Consider the following 21846-nt stretch of genomic DNA (forward strand, 5'->3'; position numbering starts at 1 on the left):
AGTAAATTATGGGTGAGCTAATACAGTAATTAAGTTACCTCCAACTATATAATAGACGAAAAAGATCCCACTATAGAAATGTGGGATATTAGATAGTATTGATAACAGGAAGTACACTTTTTCTAGCATTTGCTTAAAAAGTAAATCCTACAAGGCAGTAGGGCATTGCACTGGATTATATGTTACCAATAGGCATACAGTGGATTACATGTTACCAGTAGCAGGGTTTTCATGATGATCATACAACTGAGTTTTTGATCTGACAAATTTTGACTCATGTTAGACATGACATGAACCGGCAAGATGGAATAAAAGTTTACTTGCCTTTCTAAGTTTAGGAGATTATGTAGGAGACCTGCCTGTATGGAGTTTATGTAGGAAGACAATAAGGTCTAATCACCTTAAGGTAGCAATAAAAATTGAGATAATAATCTAGTTTTGAGGCCAAAATAAAAGTTTTAATGAAATTCATAGTATGGTCTTACCATCTAAAGAAAAAAAAAACTGAGCAAGGATCAGAGAAAAATCACAAAATTCAAGGTAAATAAACTAGTCACAAAGCTGACTATAAGATAAAGAAAGTCAAATATTTTGAGCTTTAGTTTCAGTAAAGCTAGTGGTATTAGCCTTGGTACTAAGTTGACTAGTGGTACTAGCCTTACTGCCACTGAGGTTTAAAAATGAAACAGCAAAATTTAAATCTCATAAATAGTCTCATAAAGCACAAGTTGATAAGATGATGAAAAGTTAATTTGAACAAATTGTATAAGATAATTGTATAAGATTGTAATAACAAATTAGATAAAAAAGATAAAATTGTATAACAATTTAGTGATGAATTTTTAATATTTGGTATTTTAAGTTAAAGTTAACAAAGTTCTAAAAGGCAGCAGGTTATGTGGCTGAAACTACATCATAAATCAGGAGCAATACACAAAACACTAAGAACTTCATAAAGTTATTGGTGTTTTGTATATTGTAAATCAGAAACTCTAAAATACAAGAAGCTTCATTAAACATCAAGTACATCAAGTACAAATATCAGGTACTAAACAAAAATATCAGGAAAAAAACATTAAAAACTATATGAAATTTCATAAACAAATAAAACATCAGAAGGTATGTTAAAAGTATCAGGCAAATAAACTAACCTGAATTTATTTCAGTTATTTTCATTGAAATGCTCAAACCAATTTAATGCTGTAGCATGTGACGCAAAGGCCTGAACTGTTGCACTATCAATATTTCAAGAAGTTTCTTTAACGGAATTCCCCTTATGTTATTTATATAACAGACAATGCATAAAATGCACTTAGAATTATTCTAGAATTTATTTTATTCTTAATGCATGAAAGCAAAAAAAAAAAAAAAAACTTGAAATATATATGTATAAATGTGCCTGTGTGTGTGTGTGTATTACACATATGCTTATCTATATAAATATGTGTATAATATTTAAGTATAGAGAAAAGAAGGTAGGTAGCCAAAATTAGCTTTTACTTTTTATACTTGATGTCAACTGAATTAAAATAACTCAATGCTTAGTTTTATTGTGTATGTCACTTTACCATTTAGTGTGTTGTTCATTCAGATGGGGTGAAAATAAACGCCCTGTTGTTTATTTTCACATCACTTGACAGTAATATGTTAAGTAAGAAATAACTTTAAAAAGTGCTTAATAAAATTTGCACACACCCATTGTATTTAAAAAAGTATGATATTTAAATTTGCACACACCCAATAAATTAAAAACAAAAAATGATATTTATATTTAGAGTCTCCTTGAAAAGCTATCAGTTAGTAGGATTAAATTGGTTGGTAATGCTGCATAGAAATAACTTAAATGGAATTCTTGCTGATCAGATGGGATTAGGGAAGACAGTTCAAACTTTAGCTTTTATAGGATATTTATTGGAAACTGGTCATAAAGGAACTACTTTGATTGTATGTCCATGCTCTACAATGGGTATATTTGTTTTTTACAAAGTTTAGTATTTTATTCATGAGTTATATTTTTACATACTAGATTTAGTTTAATTTATTTTAATTTATTATTAATTTATTTTAATATGTTTACTCAGATTTAAATAAAAGTAATTACTCATTCAGATTTAAAATTAAAAAAAAACTCATTCAGATGTAAATTTTGAAAACGTTTAAAAAATTACATATAGTAATTACATTTAGTAATATGGGGTTAAGTTAAGTATATACCCAATTAAAAATACATAATTTACATTTATTCTATCAAAAATCAAAATAGAAACTAGGAAATAATTTTTATATGCCTAATAATTATCATTATATTTTGTTGGTAATAATATTTGAGTCATGTTATTGATATTAGCTCTTGCTTATTATTTGATAAACATGGCAGGTGTCAGTAAAAAAATAATCAATAGATTATTGTGCATGGTAGCTTAATAAAGTTTTTCATTAAATTAAAGTATGTGCATGTGTGTTTACTATAAGTATTAATGGTCATGAATGATTTATGTTTTTTTATCTTTTTTTAACATATTATTTAAATTAAAATATAAGTATTTAAAAATATCAGTTAATTTGAAAATTTTTGTAAACTTAAAAAAATTACTTTATTTTTTATTTTATTTTTTATCCTGATTCAATCCCAACAAGGCTGCAAGCAACCACTACTAAGTTAGGAGTTACTAGAAAAAAAGAATAGAGTTATAGAGCAAGGAAACGGTTGAAAAGTTGTTGATTCTATGAGTCAGGAAAACATAAAGGTGAAAGAGAGTTTCAAAGGGTCGTAGTGCGGGAAATAAAAGTAGGCAAATAAAAGTTTTTAGAGTATGAAGGAACAAATGTGTTAAACAAATGAGACTACTTAATGAATGAGACAGGAAAAACACTCTAACAAGTTCATTTCAGTCAAATACAAATACAAATATTTAGGAAATTTTTTAATCAAATACAATACAGACAATATTGACCCCCTGTTCCTAAGTTATACTAGTCTTTTTTATTAGGTTCTTCAAAATATTGGAAAATCTATTGTGAAGTGGAGGATGGAGTTTTACCTACATTAGTCCACTAATCAATTTTAATTGGATTGTACAGCATTGATATATTTCTTATCATACCATTCATTAGTCTTTTTGTGTGTTCATCTGCATCATTTAACTAATGTAATAATAATATTATTGTTATTATTTTTAATATTATATATTATCTTTTGAAAGACAATGTGGCAAATATAATGCAGTTTATTTACAATTTTCTCCATCATGGCGCTAGCTAGAAATAGTTTTAACATGTACTATCAGGTTTCTTCTAAAATGTTTTTCTTTCTTAAAATAAAAAATTGTTTTTGAGAAAATAAGTTGGGGGCGGGGGGTATGCAGTCACAAGGCTTTTGGTGTTATCGACCCTGAAAACAATTTTCATGGTCATGTTTAAACATCATTAGATAACATTTCTATAAAATGACCTAGCCCATTATGATCTATCATATGAAAGAAATTACATACATGTAAATACATATTTTTTATGAATCATCATCTAATGACTTCTAACTAATAAGACTGGATCATATACTATTATACCAACATCAACTATTTGACAACCACAATTACTGATATACACCTTCATATCACCCATATACACCTACACTATTTTTTTGACCTGTATTTTCGATAATATATGAAACTCAAAATTTTATAAAAAAACTATTAATAAATTATATTTAAAGCTTTAAAACTATCTTAGTCAATTATTTTAGTACATATGAAATCTTTATGATTAAGAAACATACACTGAAAATTTCAGCCACAAAATTTTAATAAAAAATGAGTATTTTTTCTAGCCACCATCACAAAGAATCAATCAATTCAATGCTGAATAATAAAAGCATCACTGATCATGAAAATGATGGTGTTTCAGATCAACTGAGGGTTTTAATTTTGGGTAGGCTTAATGACATCATCAAGTTGTTTTGAGCACATCTATACATTTATTGAAATACATTTGTTCAAAGTGATTATTATTTTTTAAATCTTTTTTTTATTGTAATTTTTTAAAGTCCAGGTCCAACATACTTTAAAAAAAGTTTACTTTTACAGTTAAATGGAAATTAATAATCATTGTATTTCAAAACAAAGAATAATCATGGTTTTTTAATAAATTTTCTTTGTAGAATAATTATGAAAATACTTAATAAAACAAAGTTGAACCATTAATACAAATAAAATCTGACTATTAAAATTTTTTTATTTAGATAATTGGGTTCGTGAATTTGAAAAATGGCTGCCTAATGTATCGTTCACTCAATATACTGGTATGTTTTTCAATTCTGAAATAAATTTACGCAACAAATACACATCAAATCCTAAACAGACTTTAAAATGAAATATTTTTTACCAAATTTTTTCAATTTTTGATCTTTTCAATTTTATTTCAAATTTTACTTTAAAATTTTTTTCATGTTTATTTTTACATTTATTTATTTGCATGTTTATTTACAATCCAAACAGTTTAAACAAAGATTTCAAAGATGATGCTAAAATAGAAATAAATTAAAGTTAAATAAAAATAAACTTAGGGTATTTTTTATATATTTAGCATTTACTTTTTGTTTTTAAAGGTTCACAGAGTGAAAGAGCGCTAATACGACAACATATAAAAAATGACACTCAAGAAAGTTCTGTCATTATATCAACGTATGCTTTTCTACGTATTTTAATAATTTGACAATATCATAGAATTTTGTACAATTAAGTGATAAAAAATTTGTTTTTGTTAATTTAAATGATTCTTTGTCGTTTAACACTACAGGCTGTAGTAGCATGTTAAAAAAATTTTTTTTTTTAATATAAAAATTAATTTTACTTTATGAGCCTAGAAAATAGCATAAACAGATGTATTTGTAAATATATTTGTACAAATAAAGTATGAAACTTTTTCAGTTTCTGGATATAATAAAAGCATTTAATTTTTAACTTAAAAATGTTGTGTAAATATATTTTATTATGATAAATTATTTTTGACATATATTTACTATAGTGTTATTTGACCTATTTTTTTTTTTAATATACTAATATACTGTTTTGTTTTGCATCATTCTGTTTTGTTTAGCATCAATCATGTACTGGGTACCAAGTATGATCGAAATTTTTTCAGGAGTATAAATTTACAATATTTAATTCTTGACGAAGCTCATATGATAAAAAACGTGAAAACAGAGCGTTTTAAACACTTAAGCAAGCTAAAGGTTTTTCTTTTTTGTATTAACTTATTAATTTATATTCTTGCAATTGTAGCAATAATAGTAAGATTACAAGTTTATGTTTTTACAACAGTCTGTGTTATTGCCGTCTTAATTATTAGGCTCCTCGAAAGATTTTGTTGACTGGTACACCCTTTCAAAATGATGTTATTGAGCTGATCTCTTTGCTGACATTTTTAATGCCAAACCTTTTTGAAGAATTTTCAAGCAGTTTTTACAAAGAAAGATTAAAGTTTCTGTTTGCTTCTTGTTACAAAACTGTAGGGATCTGTTACATTTAAGCAAATTGTTAAAGTTTAGGTGGCTAACTTAATGTCTTATTCAATTTCATCGAATGTTATACGTTGTATTGGTTGCCAGTTGATTCAATAGTAGTGTCAGATTTTGAATTAATAAAAAATTTGTTACTTTTAAAATATTTTTTGTTTATCAGGGTGACAATATTGAAGATGACCATATTGGAAGACTGAAAAAAATTTTAAAACCTTTTGTTTTGCGCCGACTTAAACAAGATGTTAGTCTTTAACATTTTTTTTTTAAAGTTATTAAATGTTAAAAATATATAACAAATGCGCAAATGTTTATATATATATATATATATATATATATATATATATATATATATATATATATATATATATATATATATATATATATATATATATATATATATGTATGTATATATATATGTATGTATGTATGTATGTATGTATGTATGTATTTGTTTTATGCAGGTTTTAAAAGAAATGCCGAACAAAATTGATAGTACAGTTATTTGTGAGTTAACAGCTAGTCAAAAACAAATTTATTTATCTTTTGCAAAACGTTTTTCTGACAATACAACAGGTAAATATTTTTATAGTATTATAAAAAATATATAAAAATTAAAACTAAACTAATGTACAAATGTACAAGTCCTTAAAGCAAAATCTTGTACAAAAATTAATACAAGTTGAAACACACTTGTATTAATTTTTTTTTGGTTTTTAAAATAGATCAAAAAATGGGTTTATCTCTTTTAATGTTGTTGCGTAAAACAACAAACCACCCACTGCTTGTAAGAGTCAAGTATAGTGATTCAAGTATTTTAAAGATGGCAGAAGATTATGTTTCTGTAAGCATTATGTACTTAATTGTTTTTAATATTATTTATTTGGTTCAAGAACTTATCTGATTTAAAAAATTTTCAGAGTCCTATGAACAATGAATGCGATAAGGATTTAGTTTATGAAGACATGTCAGTTATGTCTGACTTTGAGCTGCATAAACTTTGCAGCACGCAACCTATCCTAAAAAAATACAAATTATGTGATGATGATATACTGGATAGTGGAAAAATTAAACAACTGGACAAGCTTTTGCCAGAACTTAAAGAAAAAGTAAATTTTTATATTAATGCATTTTGTCTTTTTTATTGTGTATTTCATTTAATTTTTGTTTCAAGTCTTATTTTCATAATTTTTATTTGTTTACATCTTTTAGTTGGATTTTTGTAACAAAAAATTTAATTTTGTAATAGTACAAATTATCTGTTATGATCTGATTTTTATCAAATACTTGTGAATATTTAACTTTTTACATGTCTTACACTCATAACTTAAATGTCTCAATTTAAAACTTTTATGGTTTAACTCTCTATATATATAAACTACCGCTTTTCTGGAAGTTTTTCAAGGTCATTACTTTGGAGTTGTAGGATTGTTAGGGGTATAACAACAGTTATACCCTTTAATAACCTTACAAACAGTTGTAGGTTGGAGAGTTGTAGGGTTGTTAGTGGTCAATTAACATCAAGAAAAGAGTAGGCTTGTCAACAAATATGGCTGTCTAAGTCTAGGGGAGGTGAAAACAAATTTTAAAATTTTATTAATTTTTAAATCTATTTTATTTGAGTAGTTGTTTTATTTATAATTGAAACTATATTTATACCTCTCTGCCTTGGTCAAATGGATTTGGACAGGAGTGTAAGAATTTTGAAAATAGGATTAAATGAAAACAGCTAATTTTTGTTTTTAAATAATATTATCATCATCATATCAAAGGTCATATCTTAAATATCTATGGAGATTTCGACCTAAACACGTAGTCCTAAAAAAAGTAGCAGTATTTCTTTATTTTTAAATAAGGTTTTTCATTCAGTTTAAATGCTACATAAACATAGTTCTATATTTTCCAAGTTAGTTGCATCAAATAAGCGTAAAACAGTCATACTCAAAGAGTTTTGTTGTAATTATTTTGGAAATAAGTCAACTAAACAATATTCTGAATTTTATGTGCTAATAATTAATAGTTGATTGTAACGAGATTCTGCTTAAGATGTTTTCGATACTAGAGTTCTATTTATTGAACTTGAATTGTAGATAAAATAAGAAATGTCATTCCAGCAAAATCTCACAGAATAAAATTTGTAGATTAAGTACTTTAAATGCTGATTTGTTTTTATTTTTAACTTAATTATGAAAAGTTGATTAAGATATTATTAAATATATACCCAACAGCTTAAGGTTCAAGGTCTCTTTCGCTAATCTCACATTCTTTGAGAGTGAAATTAGTTTAAATAGGTAGCAATTGAATCGTAGTAAATTTAAATAGGAAGCAGCCTTCTAACTGGCAGGGATATCCGGGCACAGTAAAGAAGGTTCTGCTCAAGTTAAACATAAAGCATTTTTAATAAAAAGAGACATTGCTGTTATTAAAACAAAGCCTACAGCTCTTTTGTTGTTCTTCAATCAATTTTTTTAGACCTGACAAGAGTTTGTTCTATAACCACCTTTAACTGACTTTTTTTGAATATTTATCACTTTAATAAAAAGATATTTTTTCTTTGAGAATTAATAAATTTGATCAACTGCAATCACAAGTAAATCAAGAAAACAAGAATAAGATTACCAATTTTAAAATGAAAATTTAAACAATTTTAAAATGAAGAATCAAAATTAGGAATCATGCAAAAAAAAAAAAAAAGAATATAAAAGCATCATATGCTATAAGGATTATTTAGTTGCCAACAACTTCAATGACTTTAATTTACTTTGGTTTACGTTTACTTCTGCTATTCTAGAAGCAAGATTTATTTATTTTTGACATGTTTGTGGACTAAAAAGAAAAAATAAAGCTAAAAGTTGTTCTGTAAAGTACAACATTGAATTCTGTTAAATACATTCACTTTTAATTATTTTTAAATACAAAACAAGTAAAAAATAGATTGTCTTGTATCTGGAATAGCAGAAGTAAATTAAAATTTATTTGAAATTAATTTAATTTAATAAAATTTAAAATTTTATTAAATTAATTTAATAAAATTTAATTCCAGAGTTTATTTGGGGATACCGCTTTTTGAATTTCAACCACGTGTTCACCTAATTTAGTTTTACTTAAAGCAAAAAAAAGGTTTTTAGGTCTGAAGTTTTTGGGTGTAAACAATTGTTTTTAATGAATTCTTTAATGATGTCAAAGATTTTCGACTATTAAATACTTATTTTTGAAAATCTTTAGAACTTAACTGAAATAAAATAAGAGGGTAATATGAGAATAATGTATCTTAGTGTTTGACCTTTTTGCATCAAATTCTTGCATTGAGTTATTCATTAGGGTACATCATACTTTCAAAATTTTTGCTTTTTTATTTGACATATAATTTTCATGGTGCCACTATATGTGAATAATGACGTTGGAAAAAAAAAATTGAAAAAAATAATTTTTACCTATGCACTATGTGTTTTGGGGTGGCCGAAATACAAAAAAAAGTTGTCTCAGATTTTAGAAAACTAAATTCCTACTGCTTTAAAATACTCAGATTAAGGAAAATACAAAATATTGTTACTCTGGTGATAGTAATCCCAGAGATAGTGACCATCAAAGTCAAAAATGGTTGCCAAATTTAAGTTTTCAAAAAAATTATGTTTTTGTTTTTCTTGCAGTGTTTCGTGAATAATTTTTTTTTTCTGCTAATTTGTTTATATATTAAAGAGTATCAAATTATATACATCTTAAGATGCTCAAAAAAAAAAATTTTCTTTTTCAATTTTCATGATGTTTCAAGCTGAAAAAAAAAGTTTAAATCATAACTTCCAACTTCCATGAATTCACAAAAAATAAATTATCAAAAGGTACCGACCAAATTTTTATTAAATAACGTGGAATTGAGTCTTTTTAAGAATTAAAAAATTAGCTGCGACTTTTTGCGACTATGCGAGAAATTTCTCTTTGAAGTTTGCGCTACCTGGATTATAGCCAATTTTCAATTTTTTGTTTTCCCAAGTGTTAATTGATCAAAAGTCTACATAAGACTTTGTATTCAATAATCAATTGAAAATGTTATTTTATTATTGATAATTGACATTTTATTAGGTAATTATTTGCATATGTGTTATTATCCTATCTTTAAAGTTAACATTCCATGCTTGAAATTAACATTAAAAAAAAATTAAAAAGAACAAAATGTTATATATTCAACTAAAATTAAAAGCAATGGATTTTACAACTAAAGATATTATTAGCTGTTTCAAATATTCAACAAAAGAAGAAAATATATTCAATTCTTTACTTTTCATAACCTCTAGAGTTTGTATGAGTGATGGTAAAAAAGAAAACTTGGTACAAAAGTTAAATGGAGTTGAATCGAATTACCAAAGATGATGGAGAGATTCATCAACACAAAAAAGGGTTAAATCAAAAGTTTGAAATTGACTTTTCGTCATTGGAATTGGCACAAAGTATAAAAAGCTGACCAAAAAAAAATTTAGATGATATGAGTAAGAGAAGTAAACGTCAGATAATCGCAGGAGAGCATACAAATTCAAATTTTGATTCAATTGAAAAATCATTGCTTATAGCCCGTAGAAAAGTATATAATCAAAAAGATTTTTCTTTATGCAATGTGTTAACATATTTCATCAAAAATCTTAAAGATTCACATCATGTTTTTGTTCAGTTGACAAATGACAACGATAAAATGACAGCTGAAGAAGCGGCTGCAATAATAATTGACGTAGATCTTAGCGTATCTGGCTATAAACGAATCCAACAGGCACCTAAAATAAGATATCCATCTTATTCAACAGTTGAAAAAGCACTTAAGTTGTGTGGTCCTCAGGATAATCACTTGGAAGTCAGTGATTTAAGAGTCAAAGTAGATTTACAAGCACTTATGAATTATGATTCATAAGTGCTTGTAAATCTACTTACCGCTGAAAGAATTGTAAAAATGAGGCAAAAAGAAATAATGGATTATTTGGGTATCAGTAACAAACTAAGTGAAAATAGTTGGGGTATGGATGGATTTACTGGGCAGGTATTGTATAACCAAGCGTTTTCCGATTCTGTTGACATCAAGATTCAAGCATGTTTGCAGTTGTAACAACACCTTTGAGGCTTGGTGTGTCAAATTCAAAAAATGACTTTTTATGGACCAACTTAATGCCTCTTAGTGTAAGATTTTGTAGGCCAATTGAACTTCATTTTATCAAAAGAAACTGCTGAAGTCGTTTTAGGAAAAAACGTCAAATAGAAAAGAAAATTTTGGATTTGCATTCAGTGAGTATTGAGTTGGTTAATGGAAAGTTTGTTATTAATGATTTCAATTTTATTTTGAGCATGATTAATGGAAAGGTTTTAGCAATTATAACAAACACATCATCAACACAGTGCTGTTGTATTTGCGGAGCTACACCAACTGCAATGACTTGTTTAAAAACTTTCTAAATGGATTTACAGCAAAAAAAGGTACACTTATCTATGCGATATCTCCCGTTACATGCTTGGATAAGATTTCTAGAGTGTCTTTTACATATTTCATACTGACTCGAATTTAAAAAATGGAGAGTTACCAAAGAACTCAAGACAGTATATGATAACAAAAAGAAATTTATCCAACAATTAATGTTCAAAAGGAAGCATCTCCGAGTTGATTTTCCCACAGTTAGTGGAGCAGAAACATCTATTATCGGAAATCTTTGCAGAAAAGCGTCTTACCCAAAAGAACTAAGCGAAATATTAGGGATTGATAAAACAATTATTAAAATGTTCAAAAATATCTTAATTGCAATAAGTTGTCAGCAAACATTGAATCTAGAGTAGGGTGGCTCTTAAAACAACATTTTTGAAAAAAACCTGTTCCTACCCCTTTACTTTGTTCTATATAATACTAAAACACTAGGTTTAAAATTTTTTTGAACAAAAAATTATTTAAAGGGTAGCTCAAGACCCTTAAAAATTTGACTGGTCCCTAAAATTTTGAAAATAAAAGTTCTTCTAAAGTATGTCAACCTGGTACTCAAAAGAAGCGAAATTATATAAAAACTTCAAAAACAGTAATCACTTTACAAATAAAGCATGTTTAAAAAAACTATTTTTTTAAAACTTGAAAATATTGACTTTTTTTATTTTCAGCTTAAAAACAATAGTTTTTATGCATTTATTTAAGAAAAAAATTATTTTTTTGTAAATTGATTATTATTTTTAAAGTTTTTATATAATTTCTCTTTTTTTGAGTACCAGGTTGACATACTTTAGAAGAACTTTTATTTTCAAAATTATAGGGACCAGTCAAATTTTTAAGGGTCTTGAGCTACCCCTAAAATAATTTTTTGTTCAAAAAAATTGTAAACCAAGTGTTTTAGTATTATATAGAACAAAGTAAAGGGGTAGGAACAGGTTTTTTTCAAAAATGTTGTTTTAAGAGCCACCCTAATCTAGAGTTATTTGAGCTATACTGTAAAACAGTATACTGTCGATATTTAAATCTGTATGGTTGATATAAAATGCCGTCAACAGTTCACAAAGTTCTTGCACATGGAGCAAAAATAATGATTAACTTGCCAGTTCCCTTGGGAGATTTAGCCGAGAAAGTATCTGAATGCTGAAACAATTATTACAAACGACATTGTGAACTACATGCTCATAAATGTTCAAGACAAGCAAATTTTAAAGATGTCTCTAACCGTTTTAAAGATGTCTCTAAAATTTTTCCTTCATTAAATTTAACTAAAAAAAAAAAATTTGAAATTTGTACTTTTATAAAAAACTCTTAAAATTGGGTCAAAACGCAGTGCCATCCAGGTGTTTGAACTAAATAAGTTAATAAACTAATTTAAATGACATAAAGATAAAAAAAAAAAAAAAAAAGTTATTACTTTCTTCAAACTATTTTTGGCCACCCATTTGTATAAAATTACAACATAGTGCTATGCATGATTGCAGTTTTAGAAAGGTAAAATTTATCATTTATGCATAAATGCAAGAGGGGTTAAAATTTTTAAATTATTGAAATCTGAAACTTTTTAGATTTTTTATATATTACCATATGCTATGAAACGTGAATAATTTTTTTTTTGAAAAATAAATATATTAGTGGGTAATATAAATAATTAAATAATAAAAATATAAAGTGCATAAAAAAAAGATTAAAAAAAAAGTGTTAAAATATAATAAGACATAAGTTTAAAACAATAATCAATCAAAACTTTCATTGTTTGAATGTCATTTAAACTTGACGTCATTTAAAGTTCAGACAGTATGACTATAATGATTATTTATAATTAGATGGCTTTAAGGGCAACCCATGAGTCCTTAGAAATCGGAGGGGGATTGTACAAACACCATAACATGTTCACGAAAAGATGGAGGTTTTCTATCAAATCTGGAATAATTAACAAGAAGGGAATTATTCTGGTCTATTTGTATGCTACATTGTTATAAATTACCATTGAGGCATATAACTGTTAAACTACATGCTCCAACTAATTCAAAGGATTGTTATACTGGCCCTATTGCAAAGGCTCAAGTAATAATTATATAGGTTAGAGATTCAGAAAAACGAAAGTTTTGAGCATTAGTCCCAGTATGGTAGTAAAAATGGTACTAGATTTAAGCTATTCAGTGTGAAAAGCATTATAGTAACAAATAACTAAAATATTGGCTGAGAGAAAATGAGAAAGAGCTTGTTCAATTTCATCAGAAATAATATCAAAAAAAATGCAGTCTTGGGAAAAGAAGGATGCAATCTTCGGAAGAAGAAGAAGAATGCAGTCATGGGAAGAAAAAGAAAAAGTCTTGAGAAGAAGAATGACAATAAAAAAGTAAAAGCGGTGGGAGGATTCAAACTTGATTTCACAACAAATTGGTGAAATGATACATAAGTATAATACAATCATGTGACCATTGGAGACTTTGTGAATCAAAGAATCTTAGCCAGCAACGTTGAGGTTTGAAATTTAAATTGAAATTAGTCTTACAATAAGCAGTTAGGCCTGGTGAACTTTGCAAGATTCTACAAATGAAGAGAACAATCATTTGTAAAAGATAGATTGAAGAATTTAGTAATAGTTTTTTTAGTTTTTTGATACTATAGTTGTGATTTAAATTTTTAGAGAAAACTCATACATTGATTTAACAGTTGCCATAGCAATAAGCTATGCAGTTGCCTTATTTCTACTAATCAATCCTGAGTTGTAAAAAAGCACTTTTCATGTGGCTTTGATGATGCCCTTCAAAAGCACCAAAGGAAACATCATTCATGTGCAGCATGCCCTTGATTCCTCTGATATTTTACAGCTTTGATGAAATCAGCCTCTGAAGCAACCTATCTCAAGAAACATTACTACCATCCAGCCTCAGAACAGTTAATTTGAATTTTAGAGTTGTACTCTCTATAGAGGATAGCTGAAAGAATTCCACAGGTGATACCAAAGTGAAAACACTTGGCTCACAAATTTCAAGGTTCAAATCCACTCTAAACCTCTGGAAGTGTCATGCTCAACCTCTTGCTTGGTGTCTTTATTCAACAAGATTTGTGTTTTGTAGTTGAGGGTAGAAAGAGAGTTGCAAATAAGATTAAAAAATAAGTTAAAAAAATTTTGAGCTCTTTGACTGTAGTGGTTCTCTGAAGCCCTTACCAGTAGCATGGTGATTAAGAGTGTTGAAACATTCTGGTTGGATTTGTTTTTTGTTTTACCATATTTTGAACAAATTTTGCACAATCATTTTTGTTTTTTTGCTGAATTGCAAATGCTATGTATTCAGCAGCAAAACCTATTTTGCTTGAGTTTGATTTTCTACAAAATATTTCGTTTGGGAACTTTAGGGATTATCCCTACCTAAAGCTTCCATTGGTTGTTTCTCCATCTCTGACAAAGTCTCTCAGACTTTTTAATTTTTTGTTTGCACAGTTTGGTTGTTGGTTCGTTACTACTTCTTGTTAATTCGTGTATCTTGTGTTTTTTAAAAACATGTGTTTTATTTTGTTGGTGAAAAGTTTCTTTTAAATAATACAATTTTTTAATGGCTGGCCAGTTGATTTATTATGTCTCTTGTTTACTTCAAATTTTTTTTAAGACATCTAAAGCAGTATGAGTGGTAAAAAAAGTTCACAAAAAATTAATTACTACTTTTTTTTAAACTAAAGGTACATATAAAGAAAAAATATATTCCTTTTTGTAATATTTATAAAAAGAAACATTGATAAAAAAAAAGTAGCATGTATACTTTGTATTTTCTTTTTATAAAAAAACAAACCATCTACACATTTATAAAAAAACAAACCATCTACACATTTATAAAAAAACAAACCATCTACACATTTATAAAAAAACAAACCATCTACACATTTAAAAAAAAACTGATTTCGCTACATTTTTTTTTTAAACATTTAATTTGCCTAAATAAATAATATTTATACTTATATGCTTGAGCTTGCACCAGCTTTTTCTCAATTTTTGTATTAAGAAGTTATAGAATTGAAGTTTCTTATTACAATTATTTATGTAACAGCAATTTAGATTATTGTTATCATTTACTGTGGTATTGTCTTTTGTTTCTTCCCTAATTAAGACAATAAACCTTATTAACACATTTTAGGATCATTAAGAGTTTTCATTTTAAAGACTTTTGAAAACCTCGACCTCATAAAATTGGGCAAAAAGACTGACTACAGTAGACATTTTTTTAATGTCATTTTTTTTTTTTAAAGGAAGACATTAAAAAAAGACATGAAAAAATTTTATAAATTTTTATATAGTTCTTATTATTTTTTTGTTGTCCTTTTAATATATAATTATAGGTTTTAAGTTCAATTTTGAATATTAAAGACTTAATTTAAATGTCAACTTATTAAAAATGTCAAAATTGTAAAATATTGTTACTTGAATTTGTATTTATTGTCGAAGAGAAATTATTTAAATATGTACAATTTTAAAATGATCGTTTATTTATTTTCTAAGCGAAGTTATTTAAATATGTGCAATTTTAGAATGATTGTGTATTTATTGTCTAAGAGAAGTTATTTAAATATGTGCAATTTTAGAATGATCGTGTATTGTTATTCAGTCAATTTGTAATTGTTCTTGACATTCTTGAAGAATATTTAAAGATACGAAAGATAAAATATTTGCGGTTAGATGGTAGCACTAAAGGAAATGAAAGGTTTGTTTTTTATTTTTTATTTGTCCTGTTTATTTTTATTTTTTATTTAATTTAATAAATATCATCATTATTCATCATGTTAACATGTTATATGTTAAATATGAAGTATATGCTATGTTAAATGAAGTAGGTTCTTTTCTAATTTCTGTTCCAAAAAAGCACAGGCACCACTTCTGCAACCAGTATTAGTTGTTGCTGTATAAAAGCATGGTCTTTTGTTAAATATTTTTTTAAATTTCTTCTCACTCTCTGTGGGTTGATGAATGGCTGATTTTTAACTCAGTTTAACTCATCTAACTGTGGTTTCCACAGTGTAGATGAGTTAAAAGTCAGCAGAAACTAGTGCATAAGTTACCTTCCTGTTGCTTAATTTTGACGTTAAAGTGACAAGGCTTATTCTGCAAAACTATGAATAAAATAGAAAATGTAGTGCAAGTATATCAATTAATTATAACAATGTTCCCTTGTGGTCTTGAAAAAGATTTAAATGAAAGTCCAACGCATTTCTTTTCTTTTTGTCAAGATCTGAAGTTAATGCAAACTTAGTTAAAAACATAACAACTTTAGATCCTTATAAAGATTTTTAGTGGGGAAATTTTCTTCTGCAAAATACTGATGTCTACACCTTTTCAAGATGTAATTAAGAACTTGAAAGTTGTAATTAAGAAATCGTAATATGTAAATGAGAATACATTATTTGTAATTGTGAATTCACTATGTAAGATTAAAGGTCATTATAAAAGAACTTCATGGACATGCTTTTTAATAAGTTAATAATATCAAATTTAGCATTTGTATGCACCAGTAATACAGTACTGCAGTAATAGAATTGAATGATCATTGTGTTTATAGTGTATTTGTCAATACACTATGAACAGAAAGTCTGTTATTAAATTAAATCTGTGCAAGCATTTATTTTACCAAATTTGTTTACATCCACTTCTAGAACAACTAGAACTACCTTGTTTAATTTGTAGACATGAAATACATACAACGGAACAAGTAGAAACAAAACGTGTTTTATCTTCATTTAGTGATAGAAGAAGAGTTATTATATATGCTGAGCGAAATGACGATTGGGTGACTCTGGCACAAACTTTAGGTGTCAAATATAAGACAGCATACAATTGGGTCCGCAGAAGAAATTTAAATTTCACTGGAAGAGGTGTAGTTACCGCCAAAACCACAAATACCTTTTTCATCGCTTTTTTATTTTATTGATAATATATTATTATTTATTGAAAACCAACCAATATAGCCAATTTGTCCAAATTAGGATCCACCCTAAAATTACAAGGTAAACTAAGGCAACAAAATGAAAAATACAAAGAACTTCTTTCTGATAATCTATATTATAAACTTTTCTCAGTTACAACTTTTATCTTCTCAATTACATGTTACGATTTCTTATTTACAACTTTCATGTTCTAAATTACATTTTATGTTTCTCAATTACAACTTTCATCTTTAAATTACATCTTATGTTTCTTAATTATATCTTCCATGTTCTAAATTACATCTTATGTTTCTTAATTACAACTTTCATCTTCTCAATTACATCTTACGTTTCTGAATTACAACTTTCAAGTTCTCAATTACATCTTGAAAAGGTGTAGAACAAACCATGCCACTGAGGAAAAACTGAGCAAAAAACTTGTTTTTTCACTAATTTTTTAAGATCCTTTAGATTTATTTCTTAATTTTTACATGTTTCTTTTCTTCTAAAAGAATCTAAAAGAATAAAAAGAACAAGTTTTTTTTGTCATACATGTCACATAGTTTGTCAAACTTTCCAACCGCTATTGAACTTTCTTACCTCATCTATGTTGTTAAGTTTTTGTTTCAAAGAAAAATTTAATAAATTTTGTAGTATGTTTGAGGAATCTTACAACATGTTTTATGAATCTTATAACATGTTTGATTTACAAAACAGTGTAGTGTCACCAAAGTGATTACCTTAAAGTTTTATAAAAGCTAATAAAGGTAAACACATTATATATAATTTATTATAATTATATATGTATAAATATATATATACGTATTTATATATCTTCTATAGCTTGTTTAGATAAGCATTTGCTCGCTATTTTTGGTTATCTTTATAGCATACTGCGTTTTTAAAAAAAGAAGTAAAAAACGAAGAATAATGAAAGAAAAGATTTTTGCCCATGCCAAACCCTCAGTCGATATACAGCACTCCGCTGCGAGTCAGGCTATTTGTCAGTCGATACCAAAGCTCCCGGCAGCAGGCTATTTCAGTCAGAGTGCTTATCTAAACTAGCAATTGAAGACTTTTTGCTCAGCTCAAATAAGAACTGACCATAAATATTTAATGCAGTTTTTGTTTTATTTAATGCAATTTTTTTGATTGAGTTTCAAATTGTTGATTGTTTTATAGTTATATATCTTTTAAATTTTTATATTTAGACAAGAACTAATAGACAAGTTTAATCACAACGAAGAAATATTTATATTTTTACTCTCTACACGAGCTGGTTTATATTTTTCTTCTTTTTCTTTATTTTGTTATATTTGTAATTTACTATTGACATAAGAAACCAAAAAATAAAATGCAATAGTCACTCAGTAAACACACGACATCTTAAAGGCGTGTAAAAGACGTGTAAAAGACATTACTTAGTTGTCTTTAAGACATTGTGTGTTAAGTAGGCAAAGGTTAAGAGCATTTAAGTTGAAATAAATACAAAATATTTTAAAGATTATGGAGACATACTTTTGAAATATATCAATTTATATATATGTATAGTTATGTTTTGTTTTCATTTGTTTTGACTTGTCTATTGTATTTTTAGGCGGACTGGGAATTAATTTAACTACAGCTAACACTGTTGTGCTCCACGATATTGACTTTAATCCTTACAACGATAAGCAAGCTGAAGATAGGTGTCATCGGCTTGGTCAAACTAGGTTTTTTTTTTTGTTGTTTAACTATCTTACCCGATAATTTTATTGCACAGCGAGATAAATATATTTTTTTTATCTTGGCTTTGCAATAATTTTGGATACTTTAACAGTTTTACATTAAATTTGGCGTATATAGGCAAGTAACTGTGTATAAATTTATTGGCAAAGATACTGTCGAAGAAAATATTTTGACATGTGGTGAAAGAAAACTCCAGCTTGAAAAAGAGTTGGTCGGAAATACAGAAATCGGTAATAGTGGTTTTTTTCTTTTTCTCTTTTCTACTTTATTTTAATGTGAATACGTTTATTTTCTTGCCTTAGATTTAGAAAGAGATTTGTCGGACGATGCATTTAACATCTTACGCGACAATATTAAAAAAATCGAAGCTCTGCAAAGAAATGCTGAGTCTAAACTTTAGCTTTTTGACTCATCAAGTTTAGCTTTTTGGTTTATCAAGTTTAGGCGAGACAAATTAATTTGCAAGAAACCATCGGTTTTGAGTTTTACTGTTCAGATTTATATGTACTTAGGCATCTAATACATGTGCGCAAAACTTAGATAAAGATTAATGGAACCCATACCAGATTTAGACAAAGCATACTAAGAAACTGAGTTTGTTCTTTTTTTTAAAAAATGTTTAAAAAAAAGTTAAATAAAAATGTTTTTTATTTCTACTTTTTATTTTTATTTTATTTTAACACTACTATGTCTAAGAGATGTTTTTTGTAATTATATTTATTAAAGTTTCTTGTTTTAACCGTTTATTTAATTATTAAAAAATAATAAATCATAGTAGGTTTTTAAATTAAAAAAAAAAATCCCTCTGAATCAGTTACCAACAAATTTGCTCCTGAACGTGATTCACATAGATATATTGATTACTGGATACGGCATAGGTAGAAAAAATTGAAGCTGGGCAAATTTTACCGTGATGAGGAAAAAGCAAATAAATAAGTATTATTAAAAACAGCGTATATATTACTTGCGTCTCCTCAATATCCGAATATTGATCTTATTTAAATAGTGATACTTAATTAAATAGTGTTTAATTGTTTATTTAATTAAAGTTGTGAAAATATTAAAAAATATAGTAATAAAATCATTCTTTTAGTCGGACAATTCTGTTCTGTTCTATGTTCACTTGCGTTCCACAATAAAAATTCAATAATGAATTTAAAATTACTTAATTTTTTTAAATTCAGAAGAGCAACATTGAAATTACAGAGAAAAAAATTTCTTAACCCGGGTTCTTTATTTAATACTGTTATTAGACCAATTGAACTGTATAATTATAATTTTTTTTTTTAACATAACACTGTATTGCATCAATTTCATGTAAGTTATGGAGCCCGCGGGCTCGGTAACTTACATGAAAATGAAGCAGTATTTCTAATTATTAATATACAGTTCAATATCCTTTAAAAGTGTCAAAGACTTTGTAATCAGTGGAGTCCTGTTCAATGTCCAAATAAGATTTGTGAATATCTTTTTAATATAAGATAAATATTTAGGCATGCAATATCAATGGTGTACAATTGGTATTGCATGCCTCATAAGTAATAAAAAGTCTAGTTTTGCCATTAATTCTACTCAGAGAAGAAGCTCTAAAAGCCAGAGATAAAAAATCGCGTTTTTCCATCAATACGCCGGTACAAATTTGTAACCCTGTTTTCATCTTTGTACAGTCATATCTTTAACATAAGAGGTGCTTGTTTAAAGGTTCATCTGAAACAAGTTTTCTTTAAGTCTTACTTAAAGCAGAAAGCCACAATAGAAAGAATTGAAAAATAATTTAAAAAATACTCCCTCTGTTCCAAAATACTGTTCCGATTTGCATTCAATGTAAAAAATTATTGAAAATAAATTATGTTTTTAATTAAAAACATTTTTTATTTAAAATTTAGATGTTTTTCTATAATATTATGAACAATTTATGGCAATAATATTATCTTTTACCCCCAAGGATGTTTTTTTTAATGAAATATTTTGATCCAAAATACTGTTCTGATTTGTCAAAAATGAATTACAAACTTAAAAGTTTAACATTGTAACATTTTTAATGAAAAAAAATTATACATAGTATGATCTTTCGAAAAATTCTTATTTTGTATTAAATTATTTAATAGTCGTTAAAACCATTTAGTTTAAATACTTCATGCTTAATAGATGGCTTTATTGTTTTTAAATCTGTAACAGAAAGAGTCAGGAATTTAATTGCTAGCGCACTTATTGCATTTCTAAGTTTATTGTTATTGCAGTTTTTACTGCTATAACAAAAAACTTAGAAACAGATAACATATTGGTTTAAAAAGATTTCAAATGTGTCTTGAATATTTTAAAATGAATGAAAGAGATACGCGTGAACTTACAAAAGAGCAACGCAGAGTGATTTACAACGAGCATTAACGGAAAATGAAAATAAAGCTTACTTTAAAATACTATTGAAAAAAATGTGTGCACTAAAACAATCAGTAACCTTTGGCATTGTGGACAAGAAATCTTATCATTACCTCTTTTTGTCAAACTAAGTGTTCTAAGAACACTTAGTTTACACCAATAAATAATCTGGATTTTTGATTATCTTATCATATATAAACATGTGTAGACAAAGAGATATACAAAAATAAAATAGATAGATATTCTAGATTTGGGTTATTGTGGTATATAACTACGCAATTGTGTGTATATGCTGCTCCAAAAAAACCTAAACTAATAAATAAAGAATCGCAAAAAACGTAATTTGTAAAATAAAAAGATATTTTGCAAAAATCTTGAGGGGGTGCAAGACTCCCTTCGGTACTCCTAACGTCGTGGCCCTTGATAAACATTTTCAGTTATTTTTTTATTTTCTAAATAATTCATTTTATTAAAGATGTTTGATTTTTTTCTCATCAACTTTAGCAATAAAGTTAAATCGTAATAGTATTTTGGAACAAAAAAAAACGTAAAACCGGAACAGTATTTCGGAACGGAGGGAGTACTATACAAAATTTTTATATTTGTTCTAGCTTTATTTAATAATTATTAAATACCTTTTCTAGCTTTCAATCTGTTCAGTTTTCATATACTTTAGAAAAAAAAACTTTTTTAACCCTCTCTTTTCTGTTCACTCTTTTCTGATTTTTTTAAACCCACTTACTTTTCTGTTCTCTTTTTTCTAATTTTTTTTTACCCTCTCTATTCTTTTCTCTCTTTTCTCTTATTTAACCCTTTTCTCTAATATATGCTGACTATTTTCATTCTTTTTTCAAGCTTT

At 26.8% G+C, this 21846-nt stretch overlaps 1 protein-coding gene across 3 annotated transcripts in view; it reads left to right on the forward strand.

Annotated features, from left to right (window-relative positions):
• The window catches only part of LOC100210288 (SWI/SNF-related matrix-associated actin-dependent regulator of chromatin subfamily A containing DEAD/H box 1), a 37346-nt gene extending 18097 nt beyond the window's left edge, over nucleotides 1–19249 (forward strand). For 2 of the 3 annotated variants that reach the window (XM_065793320.1, XM_065793322.1), the window contains exons 7-20: nucleotides 1776–1966; nucleotides 4238–4297; nucleotides 4604–4679; nucleotides 5095–5230; nucleotides 5347–5505; nucleotides 5679–5759; nucleotides 5980–6091; nucleotides 6241–6359; nucleotides 6436–6624; nucleotides 15546–15664; nucleotides 18092–18159; nucleotides 18478–18592; nucleotides 18726–18838; nucleotides 18911–19249. In XM_065793320.1, coding sequence (XP_065649392.1) covers nucleotides 1776–1966; nucleotides 4238–4297; nucleotides 4604–4679; nucleotides 5095–5230; nucleotides 5347–5505; nucleotides 5679–5759; nucleotides 5980–6091; nucleotides 6241–6359; nucleotides 6436–6624; nucleotides 15546–15664; nucleotides 18092–18159; nucleotides 18478–18592; nucleotides 18726–18838; nucleotides 18911–19008 — 1636 coding nt within the window. In that variant the 3' untranslated portion in view covers nucleotides 19009–19249. The remainder of the gene's footprint in view (nucleotides 1–1775; nucleotides 1967–4237; nucleotides 4298–4603; nucleotides 4680–5094; nucleotides 5231–5346; nucleotides 5506–5678; nucleotides 5760–5979; nucleotides 6092–6240; nucleotides 6360–6435; nucleotides 6625–15545; nucleotides 15665–18091; nucleotides 18160–18477; nucleotides 18593–18725; nucleotides 18839–18910) is intronic. The other variant, XM_065793321.1, reaches the window with a different exon arrangement.
• Nucleotides 19250–21846: the final 2597 nt, after the last annotated feature.

The sequence above is a fragment of the Hydra vulgaris genome, chromosome 03 (genome assembly GCF_038396675.1).
Source record: "Hydra vulgaris chromosome 03, alternate assembly HydraT2T_AEP".
Taxonomy (NCBI): Eukaryota; Metazoa; Cnidaria; class Hydrozoa; order Anthoathecata; family Hydridae; genus Hydra; species Hydra vulgaris.